This window comes from Salvelinus sp. IW2-2015, linkage group LG9, assembly GCF_002910315.2.
Source record: "Salvelinus sp. IW2-2015 linkage group LG9, ASM291031v2, whole genome shotgun sequence".
Classification (NCBI taxonomy): domain Eukaryota; kingdom Metazoa; phylum Chordata; class Actinopteri; order Salmoniformes; family Salmonidae; genus Salvelinus; species Salvelinus sp. IW2-2015.
In genome coordinates, this window is record NC_036849.1 from 30,209,357 (window position 1) to 30,226,381 (window position 17,025).

At 43.2% G+C, this 17,025-nt stretch overlaps 1 protein-coding gene across 1 annotated transcript in view; it reads left to right on the top strand.

Moving 5' to 3' along the window:
* Positions 1-15,334, top strand: part of LOC111968929 (transcription factor E2F2) — a 20,338-nt gene extending 5,004 nt beyond the window's left edge. Inside the window, 7 exon segments of the mRNA XM_070445256.1 lie at positions 8,531-8,633; positions 10,197-10,218; positions 10,220-10,262; positions 10,264-10,415; positions 10,754-11,030; positions 12,184-12,403; positions 12,642-15,334. Of these exon segments, the coding sequence (XP_070301357.1) occupies positions 8,531-8,633; positions 10,197-10,218; positions 10,220-10,262; positions 10,264-10,415; positions 10,754-11,030; positions 12,184-12,403; positions 12,642-12,919 (1,095 nt within the window). The 3' untranslated portion in view covers positions 12,920-15,334.
* Positions 15,335-17,025: the final 1,691 nt, after the last annotated feature.

Sequence of the window (17,025 nt, forward strand, 5' to 3'; positions counted from 1 at the left end):
TAGTAGTAGTAATGGTGATTGTAGTAGTAGTAGTAGTAGTAATGGTGATTGTGTAGTAGTAGTAGTAGTGTAGTAGTAATGGTGATTGTAGTAGTAGTAGTATGGTGATTGTAGTAGTAGTATAGTGTAGTGTAGTATGGGTGATTGTAGTAGTAGTGTAGTAGTAATGGTGATTGTAGTAGTAGTAAGTGGTGATTGTAGTAGTAGTAGGTAGTAGTAAGTGGTGATTGTAGTAGTAGTAGTAGTAGTAGTAGTAGTAGATGGTGATGTAGTAGTAGTAGTAGTAGTAAGTGGTGATTGTAGTAGTAGTAGTAGTAGTAGATGGTGATTGTAGTAGTAGTAGTAAATGGTAATGTAGTAGTAGTAGTAGTAGTAGGTAGTAGTAGTAATGGTGTTGATAGTGTTATGGTGTATCTGTAGTAGTAGTAGTAGTAATGGTGATAGTAGTAGTAGTAGTAGTAGTAGTAGTAGTAGTAATGGTGATTGTAGTAGTAGTAGTAATGGTGATAGTAGTAGTAGTAGTAGTAATGGTGATAGTAGTAGTAGTAGTGATGGTGGTAGTAGTAGTAGTAGTGATGGTGGTAGTAGTAGTAATGGTGATGGTAGAAGTAGTAGTAGTAGTAGTAGCAGTAGTAGTCTTGAGGGAGACAATAACATGTTGCTGATTAACACACACAGCATTCAGGGTGTGTATGTGTCCAGGCTGATAATTTCCAAGCAAAATATTGACTAGAGTGGAGACTACTCCTATGCTTTGCACCAATAAAATAACATTAACTAGGCCAGTCACGTGACTGGGCCAATGCCATTTCTATTGTGTACTACTCTCCATTGTCCTAATGTCCACTTCCTATTCTAGGTCAAGTCTGAACAAGGCACTAGGTCAGGTGGTCCTGGTATTCATCGACCCTCTCTATCCTACTGTTAGGATTAGGGCTATGAGTTTTCTTCTGACCAGGGAGAAAAAAATAACGATTTTATAAAACTAGTTACTACTAGTTTACAACTAGTTAAAAAAAGTGTACAACTATTGATCAGATCAAATGTTATTAGTCACATGCTTCGTAAAACAACAGGCATCACCTATAACTAGGGCCCAGAGTTTTTCCTTGTCGTGTCAAGTGGTCACTCCTGGCCCTAGTTATGATAAACAACAAAATGTCAGCTTTGGCAGGCAATAAGTTCCTTCTATTGTCTGGAAAGCACAGTGTTCAGAGAGGTTATATTTGCCCTGGAAACTGCAGAGTGATAGGACTATGAGCTAAAACCTTTGAAAATATATATTTTTGGTTGAAAATACGTATTTTCAATGTCTGGTGCTCACTGAGTGTCAGATGAAGTGTTGGAGCAGAACATCCTCCTGCCTTGCTACTCGTAAACACTTTGGACTGCGCTGCTGTGAACGAGACATTTCCTTCTCCCTGTCCTCTCAACAACACGCCAACTATATTCCTCCTTGGGTGGGAGTAGAATTAAACCTCAAATATGGGTCACTCACAGGACACGTCACACAGAGTCATGCTGCACACTTCAAACTTGGCAGAGGCAAGTGCAAATGGGCTGTGTCCCAAATGATACCCAATACCATGTATAGGGTGCCATTTTGGGGGGAAAAACATTTGCACTTGCCTCTGCCAAGTTTGAAGTGCACTACTTTTGGGACGCAGGTGTGGTCACGTGGCGTACTATTATAGATAACCTGAGACGATATATCCCCAAGGTGTAATATTTATAGTGGTTGCTATGATGTTTGAGTGATTTGCGAGGCGCTAGCTGTGACGTTGTCACTGCGTTTCCTGTGAAGGAGATACTACTACTAACTTGTAAATGTTTGACAGAAGTTTTACTCCGCAGTTGAAAGAAAACAGGACAGAAAGGTCAAGGGTTTCAGTTTGACACAGATTGAAGTTCACAATAGGTGGGGATGTAACACATCATGATGGAAGTTTGAGTAGACATATGCATTCATATGCACATTGAGTGATCGTGTGAGATGGATTGAGGCTTAGGCTAGTCATTGTATCCCCTTTAGGGGTTCTAGAAGAGAATATTTTCACCCCTTATGTCTCTGAAATGTGTTAGTATGATAATGAATTAAACTGTGTGTTATATATAATGTGTAATAGTGTTCTCCACAATGCACGCCTAGGTACGTAGGTTTCCATGACATGCTAGCTACCTCCTGATCCCCCCCCCCCTCACACGTCACTACCTCATGTCGTCATTGCCTACGCCCTCACCATCTCTGGGACCCCCCCATGGTGAGCCCCTATTCCGACTAGGCCTCAGGGTGCCGGGGGTGTGAGATTGCACACTTTGTACCTTGTTTACACTCCAGCCAAAGGCTCTCTCTTCCCCCCTTTCTCTTTTCGGCCTGCCCTAGGCCCCACTCCGAATCCACGAGCTCGCATGCTCACCCTCAATAGGGTTTGTTTAGCATTTCCACCCCAACTGGACCACCCCTGTCCCTCCTCATCTCCCTTTTCCCATCGACACCTTGACAATGTCATCAGCAATGCATTTCAACCTTTTCATTGTTGTTGTGCCTCCGACGCCCAGTCCCATGGGTGTAGTGTTGTGTAGATAGGAATATGCTAGGTCTTGAATGGATCTTTTTGTCATTTATTTTGTCAGACATATTGAAACTTGTCCCTACCTGGGTAGACTGGTTCTACGTGATTGAACTGGGTCATATTCATTAGGGCAAAGCGTAGCAAAAGCTTCACAATGGAAACCAAAAAACTGTTTTGCAGTAGTAGTGATGGTGATAGTAGTAGTAGTGATGGTGATAGTAGTAGTAGTATTAGTGATGGTGATAGTAGTAATAGTAGTAGTGATGGTAGTAGTAATATTAGTGATGGTGATAGTAGTAGTGATGGTAATAGTAGTAGTAGCAGTGATGGTGGTAGTAGTAGTAGTGGTAGTGATGGTGGTGGTAGTAGTAGTAGTAGTAGTAGTGATGGTGGTAGTAGTAGTAGTGGTAGTGATGGTGGTAGTAGTAGTAGTAGTAGTAGTGATGGTGATAGTAGTAGTAGTGATGGTGGTAGATGTCAGTTTCCTTCTGTTTGTTAACTAATGAATACAACCCTGGTGTTTGAAGAGAGAGACTGTAGCTAGTCTAGCTAGCAAGACTGTTGAAAGCCTTTGCTTCATGTGACCCATATTTTATGAAATGTCTCTGAATAAATTCCAGTCATATCTGGTGAAATGGCGGGGTTGAAGGGGAGGGTTGGGTCATGGGTGGGTGGAAGGAGAGCTGAACTTGTGCATATTTAGGGTGTAGCCTAGTCGCTGTAGGGCAATAATGACTATGGGTTGAAACACTATAACTTACTGTGTCGTGTAGATAAAGAAGGGATTGTGAAGGAGGGACTCTGTGTATTTAAATGCCCGGCAATGGCTTACTAATGTGTTGACAATTGCTGTATTGAGCTGTTAACTCACTGTGTTTGAGCTCAACATTCTTTTAGCTACTGTTAGTGTGTGTCTCATTCTGTTCTGTAGCTCTCTGTACTTGACTGTGTGTTGTTAGTATTTGGTGGTTGAGTGATTTTCTTTTCTTTTCTTCCCCCCTGTGGTATGTTAGCTGACACATAGGCCTTGTATTTTCACTCGTAAAACTGTTTGCAAAGCACTGACTCTCCATCCAAAACCTCACTACAAACACAAACTCACAGGCCTCAGCTGTGACTTTGCAAAGTTGCTGGGCAAAACTGAGGTAAAATGTTAAAGGAGGAGGGCCACAGAGCTGTCAACAACACACGGCTGCCATTTTAACCACCACACGTCATGTAATCATGTCTGTAGTTTCTGTATTTGACAATTACATTTAGACTAGATGTGAAAGTGTCACATTTTAATCCATGAGGTCCAATGCAGCCATTTTTATCTTAATATCAAATTATTTCTGTGTAACAATTAAGTACCTTACTGTGATTGTTTTCAAAAAAAAAAATTATTCAAAAATTAACAAAAATAGCTTCTCAGCAAAGAGCCATTTCTCAAACAAGAATTTTGATAGGACTGTCTGGGAGTGGTCTGAGTGGAGAGGGGAAAACTGAAAACTAGCTGTTATTGGCAGAGAGGTTTGGAACCTTCTTTCTTATTGGTCTATTAACTAATTTACCTAAAAGCAGGCCAAAACTCCATCCCAACAAAACAGGCTGAAATTTCAGGTGTTTTTTCCCAACAACTAAAACACTAAAAGGGCATTATCATAATTTTCACAATTTGACAGTATTATTCCAATCTCATAGTGTGGAAATATGTATAAAACACAGGGAAATCTAGTTTTTGACTGTACTGGGCCTTTAACAGTGTGGTAGTTGCCATCTTTCCTCAATTCCCCCTCTGGGCAGTGTCTCTCTATCCATTTCCTTCCTCTAGATCGGTCAAAAGGAGAAGTCCTATCTTGATGCAGGTTGAACAATATGGAAGGGAACAAACCAGTCCACAAAACAGACATTAGCCTATATAGTTACTAATGTATTGTTACCATAAGTAGCACTGGTAGACTACAAATGTTTGCTTCACTACCAAGTTGATGTAACTAAAACACAGTTATCGGTTGTCATGGTGAAGGTGACAAGGACAGTAAATAGACTATGTAGTAGGCAGAGTTAGTGCACCTAAAGTGAACTTGTGTGTGTGCACGTGTGCTGTAAGGATTAGGCAGGTTCTCTTGTGGTCTCCCTGCCGCCTGCTGTGTGCGGCTGCCACAGATGTCACTAACAGACGGATGGGACATGTGGTGGAGGACAGAGCGACAATGACACCTTTCTTCCCCCGCGCCATGTTTCAGTCCAAATCCACTAGCTGCTCACATTCTCCAGCCTCCTCTCAGGGACCAAATTCACAAAGCATCTCGGAGGAGGAGTGCTGATCTAGGATCAGTACAGTATGGTTTACTTAGGGCCAGGAGTTTTTCCTGACCCTGTGTCATGACAGGAAACCTCTGGACCTACAGCCTCCTATGTATGGTCTGCAGTATGGGAACACAGTAGCTGCTTTGCCAGAATCTCCCTTGTCAGTTTGTAGCCTATCCATGGTTACAACATGGTGAGAAAAGAGAACCAGTGCAACAAAGACCCTAGTTTAAAAGTTAAAACTACAAATGATCACTTAAGAAAACTACAAATGAGTAGCTACACCTCTGTGTATCTAGTTGTACTGTAATGACGTCACTGGGTAGTCGTACACAGGGTTTATTGCAGCGCCAGGTCATGACACGTGTCACATAGCCTAGTTTGTGTGTGTGTGTGTGTGTGTGTGTGTGGTTGGGTGTGTTGTGTGTGTGGTGTGTGTGGTGTGTGTTGTGTGTGTGTGTGTGTGTGTGTGTGTGTGTGTGTGTGTGTGTGTGTGGTGTGTTGTGTGTGTGTGTGTGTGTGTGTTAGAGAGAGAGAGAACACAGCTGGGGGGGGTGGTAAAACCCCTACCCTTTCTGTCTCCTCCAGCAGTACCTGCGGTGCCCCCAGGGCAGGCGTCCCCACTGCCACTGAACTCATTTTAGTGTGTGTTGGGGAGGATGGAGCAAACCATTGCTGCAGTATGGGGGTGTTGTGTGTGGGTGGTGATGGAGCACATCATTGATGCAATATGGGGGTGTTGTGTGTGTGCGTGCGTGTGTGTGGGAGGGGGGGGGGGTAAAAGTGGGTCCTATCTGTGAGAGGGGTATAAGACGAAGTGTGGAGAGATTGAGAAAATGGGAGAGGGATAAAGAGGGGTTGGGGAGGTGTGTAATGTGCTCCAAGCAGCAGTTACTAATTACATACAGCATGACCATCTGGATGAAATCCTATGCCTCGTTAGCTAGTTCAGTCAGCAGTGTGTAGAGTTTTCTTATTATTTTTTTAGAGGTGGTGTGTGTTGGCGAGGGGCGCCGTGCAGTTTGGGGACAATGGTGCACTGTACAGGTCTGGTTGTGATGAATAAATGTGTTGTCAAATTGGACATGTGTGTGTGTCCATAACCGAGTGTGTGTGTGTGTGTGTGTGTCCACAACCAAGTGTGTGTGTGTGTGTGTGTGTGTGTGTCCATAACCAAGTGTGTGTGTTTGTGTCCATAACCGTGTGTGTGTATGTGTCCATAACCGAGTGTGTTTATGTGTCCATAACCGAGTGTGTGTTTGTGTCCATAACCAAGTGTGTGTGTTGTGTCCATAACCAAGTGTGTTTTTGTGTCCATAACCAAGTGTGTGTCCATAACCGTGTGTGTGTGTCCATAACCGTGTTGTGGTGTGTGTGTGGTGTGTGTGGTGTGTGGTGTGTGGTGTGTGTGTGTGTGTTGTGTGTGTGTGTGGTGTGTGTGTGTGTGTGTGTGTGTGTGTGTGTTCATTTAAACGTGTGTGTGTGTGTGTGTGTCCGTCCATAAACGAGTGTGTGTGTTTGTGTCCATAACCATGACTGGAACGAATTGCAAAAATCGCTGAAGCTGGAGACTCGTATGTTCCTCACTAACTTTAAACATCACTATCTGAGCAGCTCACCGATCGCTGCAGCTGTACACAGCCCATCTGTAAATAGCCCATCCAATCTACCTTCCTCATCCCCCATATTGTTTTTAATTACTTTTCTGCTCTTTTGCACATCAGTATTTCTACTTGCACACCATCATCTGCTCATCTATCACTCCAGTGTTAATCTGCTAAATTGTAATTACTTCGTACTATGGCCTATTTATTGCCTTACCTCCTCACGCCATTTGCACACACTGTATATAGACTTTTTTTCTTTTTCTCCATAATGTGTTATTGACTACGTTTGTTTATTCCATGTGTAACTCTGTGTTGTTTTTTGTGTCGCACTGCTTTGCTTTATCTTGGCCAGGTCGCAGTGAGAACTAAATTAGAACTTTTCTCAACTAGCTTACCTGGTTAAAGGTGAAATAAAAAAATAAAAAAATAACAGAGTGTGTGTGGTAGCAGTGGACCTCCTAGTAGTGTGTGTGTGTGTGTGTGTGTGTGTGTGTGTGTGGTGTGTGTGTGTGTGTGTGTGTGTGTGTGTGTGTGTGTGTGTGTGTGTGTGTGTGTGTGTGTGTGTGTGTGTGTGTGTGTGTGTGTGTGTGTGAGCCCCCTGTGTGTTTACTGGAGAAAGAAGAGGGCTAAAGAAGGAGTGAAGAGGTCATGGGTGAAAGGAGGAGGAGAGGAAGTGGGAGGACGGGGTTGGTGAGTTGAGTGAGTCCAGGGATTTCCTGGCGTTTGGCGGGCAGTGCTCCCCACACACACACACACACACTCCCGCTGGCGTTCCGCTGGCGCCTAGACCAAGTGTGCTACATACTGTCTTAAAAGACCTTCACTTGAAAAATGAGGAGGAAAAAGCAGTACTTTTTGTCCATTTTGAGACGCCGTAGCCAGTATATACTTCCTAAAAAAGCTACTTCAAGAAATCTGTCATTAACTTTGACATTTTTGCAGAGGAGATCTTAGTCAGGTAATTTTGCATCTGACAGATGTTTGGTGTGGTATTTCTCAAGTGAAAAATGTGCATGAGGACAGGCCGTCTGTCGTTGAATGACAACAGGCATTTACATCATTGAAACATCCCTACTGTTGACCAATCTCCGACGAGCGGGCGTAGACCTCGGCTGCCGACTTCGGTTTCCCTCGAGAAAATGTTTTGTTTGCCCGAACAGCCCCAAAACGAACGAAAAGTTGTCATAATATATGCACAAACTGTTCCGAACTGTTTTGGATGGGAAGCATGTGGACGCATTTAGAAGTCTGACAATGTGATTGCATTTAGAAGTCTGACAATGTGAGGGCATTTAGAAGTCTGACAATGTGAGTGCATTTAGAAGTCTGACAATGTGAGGGCATTTAGAAGTCTGACAATGTGAGGCCTGTGAGGGCATTTGAAAGTCTTTGACAATGTGAGGGTCTTTAGAAGTCTTTGACAATGTGAGGGTCTTTAGAAGTCTTTGACAATGTGAGGGTCTAGAATCTTTGACAATGTGAGGGTCTTTAGAAGTCTTTGACAATGTGAGGGTCTTTAGAAGTCTTTGACAATGTGAGGGTCTATAGAAGTCTTTGACAATGTGAGGGTCTTCAGAAGTCTTTGACAATGTGAGGGTCTTTAGAAGTCTTTGACAATGTGAGGGTCTTTAGAAGTCTTTGACAATGTGAGGGTCTATAGAAGTCTTTGACAATGTGAGGGTCTTAGAAGTCTTTGACAATGTGAGGGTCTTTAGAAGTCTTTGCAATGTGAGGGTCTATAGAAGTCTTTGACAATGTGAGGGTCTATAGAAGTCTTTGACAATGTGAGGGTCTATAGAAGTCTTTGACAATGTGAGGGTCTATAGAAGTCTTTGACAATGTGAGGGTCTTTGTCCCTGCTCTTGTTCACTTTTCTTTGAAAAGAAATGATTGGTTTAAGAAAACTCTTTAGCCTGCGTCATCCAAGGATTTGAAATGTGTGGGAAGTAGTGAACGAGTGAGTGTACACTGCAGGAGAAAGGAGTTATTATTGGGACACATACTCTGTCTCAAGCTGTCTTTAACCCCTTTGTCCCTCTTCTTTATCTCCCCCCATAGGCCAAGAGGAAGCTGGACCTAGAAGACCCCCTCTACCTCCCTGACTTCAGGACCCCTAAAGGAAAGGGGAAACCGGCCACAGCCAGTCATCCAAGTCCCAAAAGTGAGTATCTGCATCAATGAGAAAAAGCAAGGCCCCCTACTTAACGTTTCTTCATAAACACTGGCCCCCTACTTAACATTTCTTCATAAACACTGGCCCCCTACTTTAACGTTTCTTCATAAACACTGGCCCCTACTTTAACGTTTCTTCATAAACACTGGCCCCCTACTTTAACGTTTCTTCATAAACACTGGCCCCCTACTTTAACGTTTCTTCATAAACACTGGCCCCTACTTTAACGTTTCTTCATAAACACTGGCCCCCTACTTTAACGTTTCTTCATAAACACTGGCCCCCTACTTTAACGTTTCTTCATAAACACTGGCCCCCTACTTTAACGTTTCTTCATAAACACTGGCCCCTACTTTAACATTTCTTCATAAACACTGGCCCCCTACTTTAACATTCTTCATAAACACTGGCCCCCTACTTTAACGTTTCTTCATAAACACTGGCCCCCTACTTTAACGTTTCTTCATAAACACTGGCCCCCTACTTAACGTTTCTTCATAAGTACGGCCCCTAACTTAACGTATCTTCATTCTCATATAAGGGATGGTTTGCATAAAGCGACACAACATCAATTCATCCATCCTTCCATCTGCCCATCAAACCATCCACCCATCAATCAATCCATAAATTCATCCATCCATCCATCTGCCCATCAATCCATCCATCCACCCATCAATCAATCCATCAATTCATCCATCCATCCATCTGCCCATCAAGCCATCTGCCCATCAATCCATCCACCCATCAATCTATCCACCCGTCAATCCATCCACCCATCAATCCATCCATCCGCCCATCAATCCATCCACCACCAATCCATCCATCAATCCATCCACCCACCAATCCACCCATCAATCCATCCACCCACCAATCCACCCATCTGTCAATCCATCCACCCATCAATCTATCCACCCGTCAATCCATCCACCCATCAATCCATCCATCCGCCCATCAATCCATCCACCCACCAATCCATCCATCAATCCATCCACCCACCAATCCACCCATCAATCCATCCACCCACCAATCCACACATCCATCAATCCATCCATCCATCAATCCATCCAACCATCAATCTCTCCCAGTCAACATCCCCATATACAGATATGATCGTACATGTGTATTACAGTACCAGTCAAAAGTTTGGACACATCTACTCATTCAAATGTTGTTCTTTATTTTACTATTTTCTACATTGTAGAATAATAGTGAAGACATCAAAACTATGAAATAACACATATGGAATCATGTAGTAACCAAAAAAGTTAACATCAAGGCAAAGGGTGGCTACTTTGAAGAATCTCAAATATAAAATAATTTTGATTTGTTTAACACTTTTTTGGTTACTACATGATTCCATAAGTGTTATTTCATAGTTTTGATGTCTTCACTATTATTCTACAATGTAGAAAATAGTAAAAAAGAAAGAACATTTGAATGAGTAGGTGTGTCCAAACTTTTGACCTATATTGTACCTAGATAAACAATATAGGCATATCATACTTGCCCTGCATTCCCCAACACGTCTCACTGTATGACTATGATCCTCAGCGCCCAAGTCTCCCGGTGAGAGACGCGCACGACACCTCGCTCGGTTTGCTGACAAGAAGTTTGTTGGGACCTGCTGAGCGAGTCACCTGACGGCGTGCTGGACCTCAACTGGGCCACCGAGGTCCTCGAGGTGCAGAAGAGACGCATCTATGACATCACCAACGTGCTGGAGGGCGTGCAGCTGATCCGCAAGAAGTCCAAGAACAACATCCAGTGGTTGTGAGTAGCACACTAAGGAGATGTGGACAAGTACACTTAGGAAAGTATCCCTAGAACAAGTAGCTTCTCATCACTGGGTCTAATTCCAAATCACGCCTCTAATCCTGGCTGTTTTTTTGGGTTAGCAATATGGTAATAGGTTCAAACCATACCTGACCATAACCTGTACTGTGACGTACAGATCCTATTCAGCGTGTTTGAGTCAATCAGTAGTTCGGGCAAAGCATGGCACAGAAACAATAATATATCTGACTGCAATGTAGGCCATCTTAAACACGTACATTGTCTAGCAACTCCAGGTGGCTGATAATGTAAAATATGTGTCCGTTGCGTCCCAGGGTGGGCGGCGTGTTCGAGGGCTCGGCCAGCAGCGGGGAGAAGTCACGTGCCCTGCGGCGGGAGCTGGGTGAGCTGGAGAGGGCCGAGAAGGCCTTGGATGACCTGATCACGTCCAGTAGTGCCCAGATCAAGGAGCTGACCGAACACAGAGACAACCAGCGGCTAGGCTACGTTACCTACCAGGACATCAGGTCGATAGCCCGTCTGCAGGACCAGACGGTCATCGCCGTCAAGGCCCCATCAGAAACCAAGCTGGAGGTCCCAGAGTCCTCAGGGGTGAGTGGTCAACGGTCAGAGATACACGGAGCTGGCTGTTAGCGTGTCGTTAACACCGGAGCGGATCGGCTAGCCTATTTCTGCTTTCGTTTAAGAAATAAAAAAAGACAAGGAGTATTTCAAATCAGACTGACGTAGTTCCTGATACAGTATACTGGATTGATATATAGTTCCAGGTCGTTATTGTAAGAAGATCATGTGTTCTCGGTGATTTACTGGGTCTAAATAAAGGCAGTATGGTTTAGGTCAGCGGTTCCCAAACTTGGTCCTCGGGACCCCAAGGGGTACATGTTTTGGTTTTTGCCCCCAGCACTACACAGCTGATTCAAATCATCAAAGCTTGATGATGAGTTGGATATTTGAATCAGCTATGTCGTCCTGGGGGGGGGCCCAGGATCGAGTTTGGGAACCCCTGGTGTAGGAGGACGTGTCTAACATTCTTACCAAACCGTTTCATGTGGTTTCCTCTCGTACAACTACTTACATTACGGCCCACGTCTTGACTCTGCGCCACCAGAGTCTCTGGGTTCGCGCCCAGGCTGGGCTGGGTTCGCGCCCAGGCTCTGTCGCAGCCGGCCGCAACCGGGAGATCCGTGGGGCGACGCACAATTGGCATAGCGTCGTCCGGGTTAGGGAGGGTTTGGCCGGTAGGGAGGGTTTGGCCGGTAGGGATATCCTTGTCTCAGTATGTAAAAAATGTAATAAAAATGTATGCACTCTACTGTAAGTCGCTCTGGATAAGAGCGTCTGCTCTTGGCCGGTAGGGATATCCTTGTCTCAGTATGTAAAAAAAAATGTTATAAAATGTATGCACTCTACTGTAAGTCGCTCTGGATAAGAGCGTCTGCTAAATGACTAAAATGTAAATGTAAAAATGTCTTGAGGAAGGACCCATTTTTGCAATTACTGCATTACTAAACTATTTATTGCACGTCTACAGCTGTATTTGTGGATTCAATCTGTGAATGTACTAGCCTTTGTGTAATGATGTTTTTATGATGACTTTAACAAAATTTATTTTCACACGTTGCATTGTCCTCACTGTATATAATGCAGTTACAGGCAACACTTTACATTACGTTGCTTTTCTACTGTGATTAAATGAGTAACAACATTGTATTAACATGAGCTTCCCGTTGTCCCGTACCCTCAGGGCTCCCAACAGATCTACCTGAAGAGTAAGAACGGCCCCATCGAGGTGTACCTCTGTCCCGAGGAAGGTCTGGAGGATGCCAGCCCCGTCAAGAGCACCACCACCCCCAGGAAAGAGTACTCTCATCACCCCCTGGGTCACACTGCCACCACCTCCCCAGCCATGGCACCACCACAGTACACCACCATCAAACAGGAGGTCAAGCAGGAGCCCATGGAGGGTAAGCTGAACTGGGGGGCTTGTGATTGATACAGCTGAGGTCCACATTAAGTGGTTTACTGACCTAATCTCTCTGTCTCTCTCTCTCTGTTCCTCTCTCTCTGTTCCTCTCTCTCTCTCTCTTTCTCTCTTCTCTCTTCCTCTGTCTTCTTCTTGTTCCCTCTCTCCTCTGTTTTCCCTCTCTCTCTCTCTCTCGTTCTCTCTCTCTCGTTCTCTCTCTCTCGTTCTCTCTCTCCTAGCTGAACTCTCCAGACCAACACCGGTGGTCCCCAACTCTTCCACCAGCAGCAGCACTACCCTCCTGGACGTAGAAGGTCTCCTGGGCCTTCCCCCCAGCATGCTCCAGATGACAGAGGACCAGCTCCCAGGCCCCGGGTTCACCCCTGACCCCAACGCCCCCTTTGTCAGCTTCTCACCGCCCCTAGACCACGACGACTACCTATGGGGGCTGGAGGACAGCGAGGGCGTGTCCGACTTCTTCGACACCTACGACCTGGGAGACCTGCTGCGAAGCTGAGAGACGTAGATAGACTTTGAATCCTAAATCAAGCTCTACATTCTAATCACTTGAGTAGATCTGAGAGGGTTGGATAGGTGTAAAGTGGCACTGGCAACCCTGTCAGGGTTTTTAAGGTTTACGGTCTAGCAGTTGATTTGGGATTCAGGAAGAGAGGGAGGGAGAGGAGGGATGGGAGAGGGTAGACTATCTGCACGAATAGGGCCAGGAGTTCTTCCCACATCGTGTGACCTGGAGAAACTTGTTCATCTAGTTATAGCTTAGTTCTGACCATACAAACAGAATCACTAAATAGAATGAATACAAATAGTAATTGACCTGACCAGGAAAACCTCCAGGCCCCAGTTGTAAAAGGATATAAGTGGTCAGGGAAAACTCCAGGCCCTATTCATGAGGGAGTAGTGTCCTCTGTCGGGGTACGGGGTAGGGAGGAAATGTTACACTATGAAGCCATTAACTCTTTGCTTTAGCCATGTCTATTCCACGTTAATGATTTGTCCGAAAAAAATGGGTCTCTTTGTGTTAATTGTACAAATATTTTTATACCTTTGTGGTTTGGAATTCAGAGTAGGGCCTGGATTGACACTGGTGTGTGTGTTTGTGTGTGTCCAGCTTATAAAGCACTCAATGTTTTTGTTTTGTGTATTTGTATAGCGGACAGTTCGTATCCGTCACATTTAAATTGTAATGTGTGCTGCGTAAAAATATAGACACAGCACATTTTGTATGAATATCTGATGAGCAAAAAACCCCGCAAAAAACAACTTGGGCATTTTGGGTAGGGGGTGTTATATTAACTCTCAGGAATGTTGTCTTTTCCAGTCAAAATGTTTATAGTACCGCTCTTTGGCCATTAGGGGGAAACATTGTATTATGTCAGCTTAAACTCGCCATCTTTACAGGGTTGAATCATTGTATGTGAAGCTAAACCAGGGTCATGTTCATAAGGAAGAACATTTATAGAACTCGGAGTTAAACATGACCCTGGCACTACCCGAACGTGTCCAATAAGAACGTAGATTGTCTTTGTCCGTTGCAAAATGTTTCAAAACGTTGTGCCCTGTTGAACACGACCCAGGTACCAACCATGGAGTCTCTGGTGCTAACATAATATGGCGTTTCAACAAGGTGTAGGAGTATGGGTAATTTAGTTGTTGGGTATACCCAAGACATTTGTTTATATTGGGGATCTGGTCACTGCCTCCAGCCTCCAGCTTTATGGATAGTCAGGTAGTGTAATCTTCTGTGTCCCGTGACAGGATGTGTCCACATCACATCGTAGAGGTTAGTTAGAAGCTGTTCTGGACCCATAGCCAAATGGTTTTGACCAGAGGCCCATAAGAAATAAGGTGCTATTTGGGATGCTTCCTGGGTCTTTTTAGTGAAGGATATTATCTACCAATCCCTATTCTATATGTCCCTATTCTATATGTGACTGACTACAGTATCGTGCTTTGCTTGCGAATCGGCAGCTAGGTTTCACATCCTGAAGCTTCTCTATCAAGATGCATTTGATAGTGTTTAAAAAAAAAAAAAAAAGTTAACTTTGTAGTATTGAATGACTATATTTCCAAGGAAATTATCCAGTAAGGGTAATAATATACGACAACATCTGGCTTTTAATGTGTGTTTTGATTTAGTCAGTCATTAAGATTAAATAGAGGGCAATCGTCATATCCCCGCTTCTTCTGAAACTAGATGAAGTCTTTGATTCAATGGTGGTTTGTGTGTTGTCAAACCCACTCTAGGGATCAAAGAGGATGTCATATCTTTTCTCTGTTTTCTTTAGTTAATGAAGGCTTAGCCCCACGTGTGTGGTAGTTTAAACCTCGGAGAAAAGAGCCAGAATGGTACCCCAAGGTCAAAGTTGGGTCTCTTTAGACTGAGTTGTGTTCATTAGGCACCAAAACGGAACAAAACGTACTGAAATGCGGAGGAACTATCACTGATTGTTGTTTCCCATTGCAAAGTGTTTTAAAACGTTTTCCATGGTGTGCTCTAATGAACACTAGTCTAGGAGTTTAAAGGATTTGGACACATCTGAGGACAAATTTTTTACTGAATTGTATTTTGGTGCATTTTCTGCCTCTTTCCACAATGTGGGTTTAAGTCAATTGTCCTGTCCTAACAAACTTGAATATTTTGTGTGTGTGTGTGAATGTGAAAGGGTGGGAAAGGTGTAGATTTTTAGACAATTTGAATACAACAATCTAGTTTTTTTTAAATGGAGTATTATTTTTTGTAACTGTACAGAATTGATTTTGTATTTATAATCTTTTTCCTGAAGTAATTTGGAAAGTTTAATACTGACCATTGTTAAAGAGCAACGGTCTCTGATTGACATGCGGCACTTAATATTTTGTAATATTGGGGTCTGTTTGAATAAATAAAGTATTGACGCCATGGTGTAAACTTTCCCGATTCTGTCCATTTCCTATGACATCATTCATTGATTTGCTATGGCAGGCCGTGCCAGTAGTCTTGGCAGACATCACATGTAGGTCAATGATAGATATCTCATTGTTCTTTTCTGTCTTCAAAGCAGTAAACTCCCTTCCGTAGGGTTGTGTTTGCCTAGTTCAATACTAAACCAGTTTGATCAGAGAATCTTAATGGACTAATAACTAATCCTGTTTAGACTTGCTTCAAATGATTCCTCAAAGCAGAGAATTCTGGTTAATATGTCATGGTAACAGATTCAAACACAAACCTCAGTATCAACACAGACTTGAATATAAATGTAGTACCATGACCCAGCATCATCTCCAGTGTGGGTGTCTTAGCTCCACAACACTGACACCAATTGAGCTAACATGCCACTACTTGGAAAGCATTTGCCTATCTCTCTGTTCGAATTTGGCACAAGGACTGAGGACTTTCAGGGTAACATCACATTGATGCAATGAATTGTGACATTCCCACACGCTGACTGAATAGGGCAACATGAGCAGTAACAACAACACTGACACAGCTATTAACTTACTCTGGCAGGTGGACAAAAAAAAACACTAAAAAGCCACAGTCATTCTTTGGACTTTGAAAGTTGCCAGGGGAAACCTGCAAACAATAGATAGCGGATGAAGCTAAGGTCAAGGGGTTAGGGGTTACGATGGAACTGGATACAATGGAATTTTCCCCCCATGGTAGCCAAGTAACCTCAGGCCAAGTAACCTTTCTTTTACAGCTAAGAAAGCGCTAAAATGAAATGTGTATTGGATTGGTGTTGATCTGTGTATTTCTGTGTTGGGCAGAGACCTAACTGCTATCATTCTCCAAAGACAATGAAAAAACATCCGAGCATTGATAAAGGTTCAGCTTTAAAAGGTCCAATGCAGACATTTTTATCTGAATATCAAATCATTTCTGGTTTTAAGAATGAAGTACCTTACCTGTGATTGTTTTACATTAAAACGGTCAAAAATAAACAAAAATGGCTTCTTAGCAAAGAGACATTTCTCAATAATTTTGCTAGGACTGTCTGCGAAGGGGAAAAGGGAAAACTAGTTGTTATTGGCAGAGATGTTTGGAACTCTCTTTCTTATTGGTCTATTAACTAATTTACTGTCTGGGGTGTCACCAGGCAGACCAAAAGTCCATCCCACCACAACAGGCTGAAATGTACACTAAAAGGGCATTGTCTTCATTTTCACAGTATTATTCCAACCTCATATTGTGTAAATACAGTGGTGGAAAAAGTAACCAACTGTCATACTTGAGTAAAAGTAAAGATACCTTAATGGAAAATGATTCAAGTAAAAGTAAAAGTCACCCAGTAAAATTCTACTTGAGGAAAAGTCTAAAAGTATTTGATTTAAAATATATCAAAAGTAAAAGTATCATTTAAAATTCCTTAAATTAAGCAAACCAAAAGGCACCATTTTCTAGTTTTTTATTTATTTACGGAGAGCCAGGGGCACACTCCAACACTCAGGCATCATTTACAAACAAAGCATATCGGTTTAGTGAGTCCCCCAGAACAGAGGCAGTAGAGATGACCAGGGAAGTTCTGTTGATATGCGCGTGAATTTGACTATTATCCTGTCCTGCTAAGCATTCAAAATGTAACGGGGTACTTTTGGGTGCAAGGAAAATGTATGAAGTAAAAA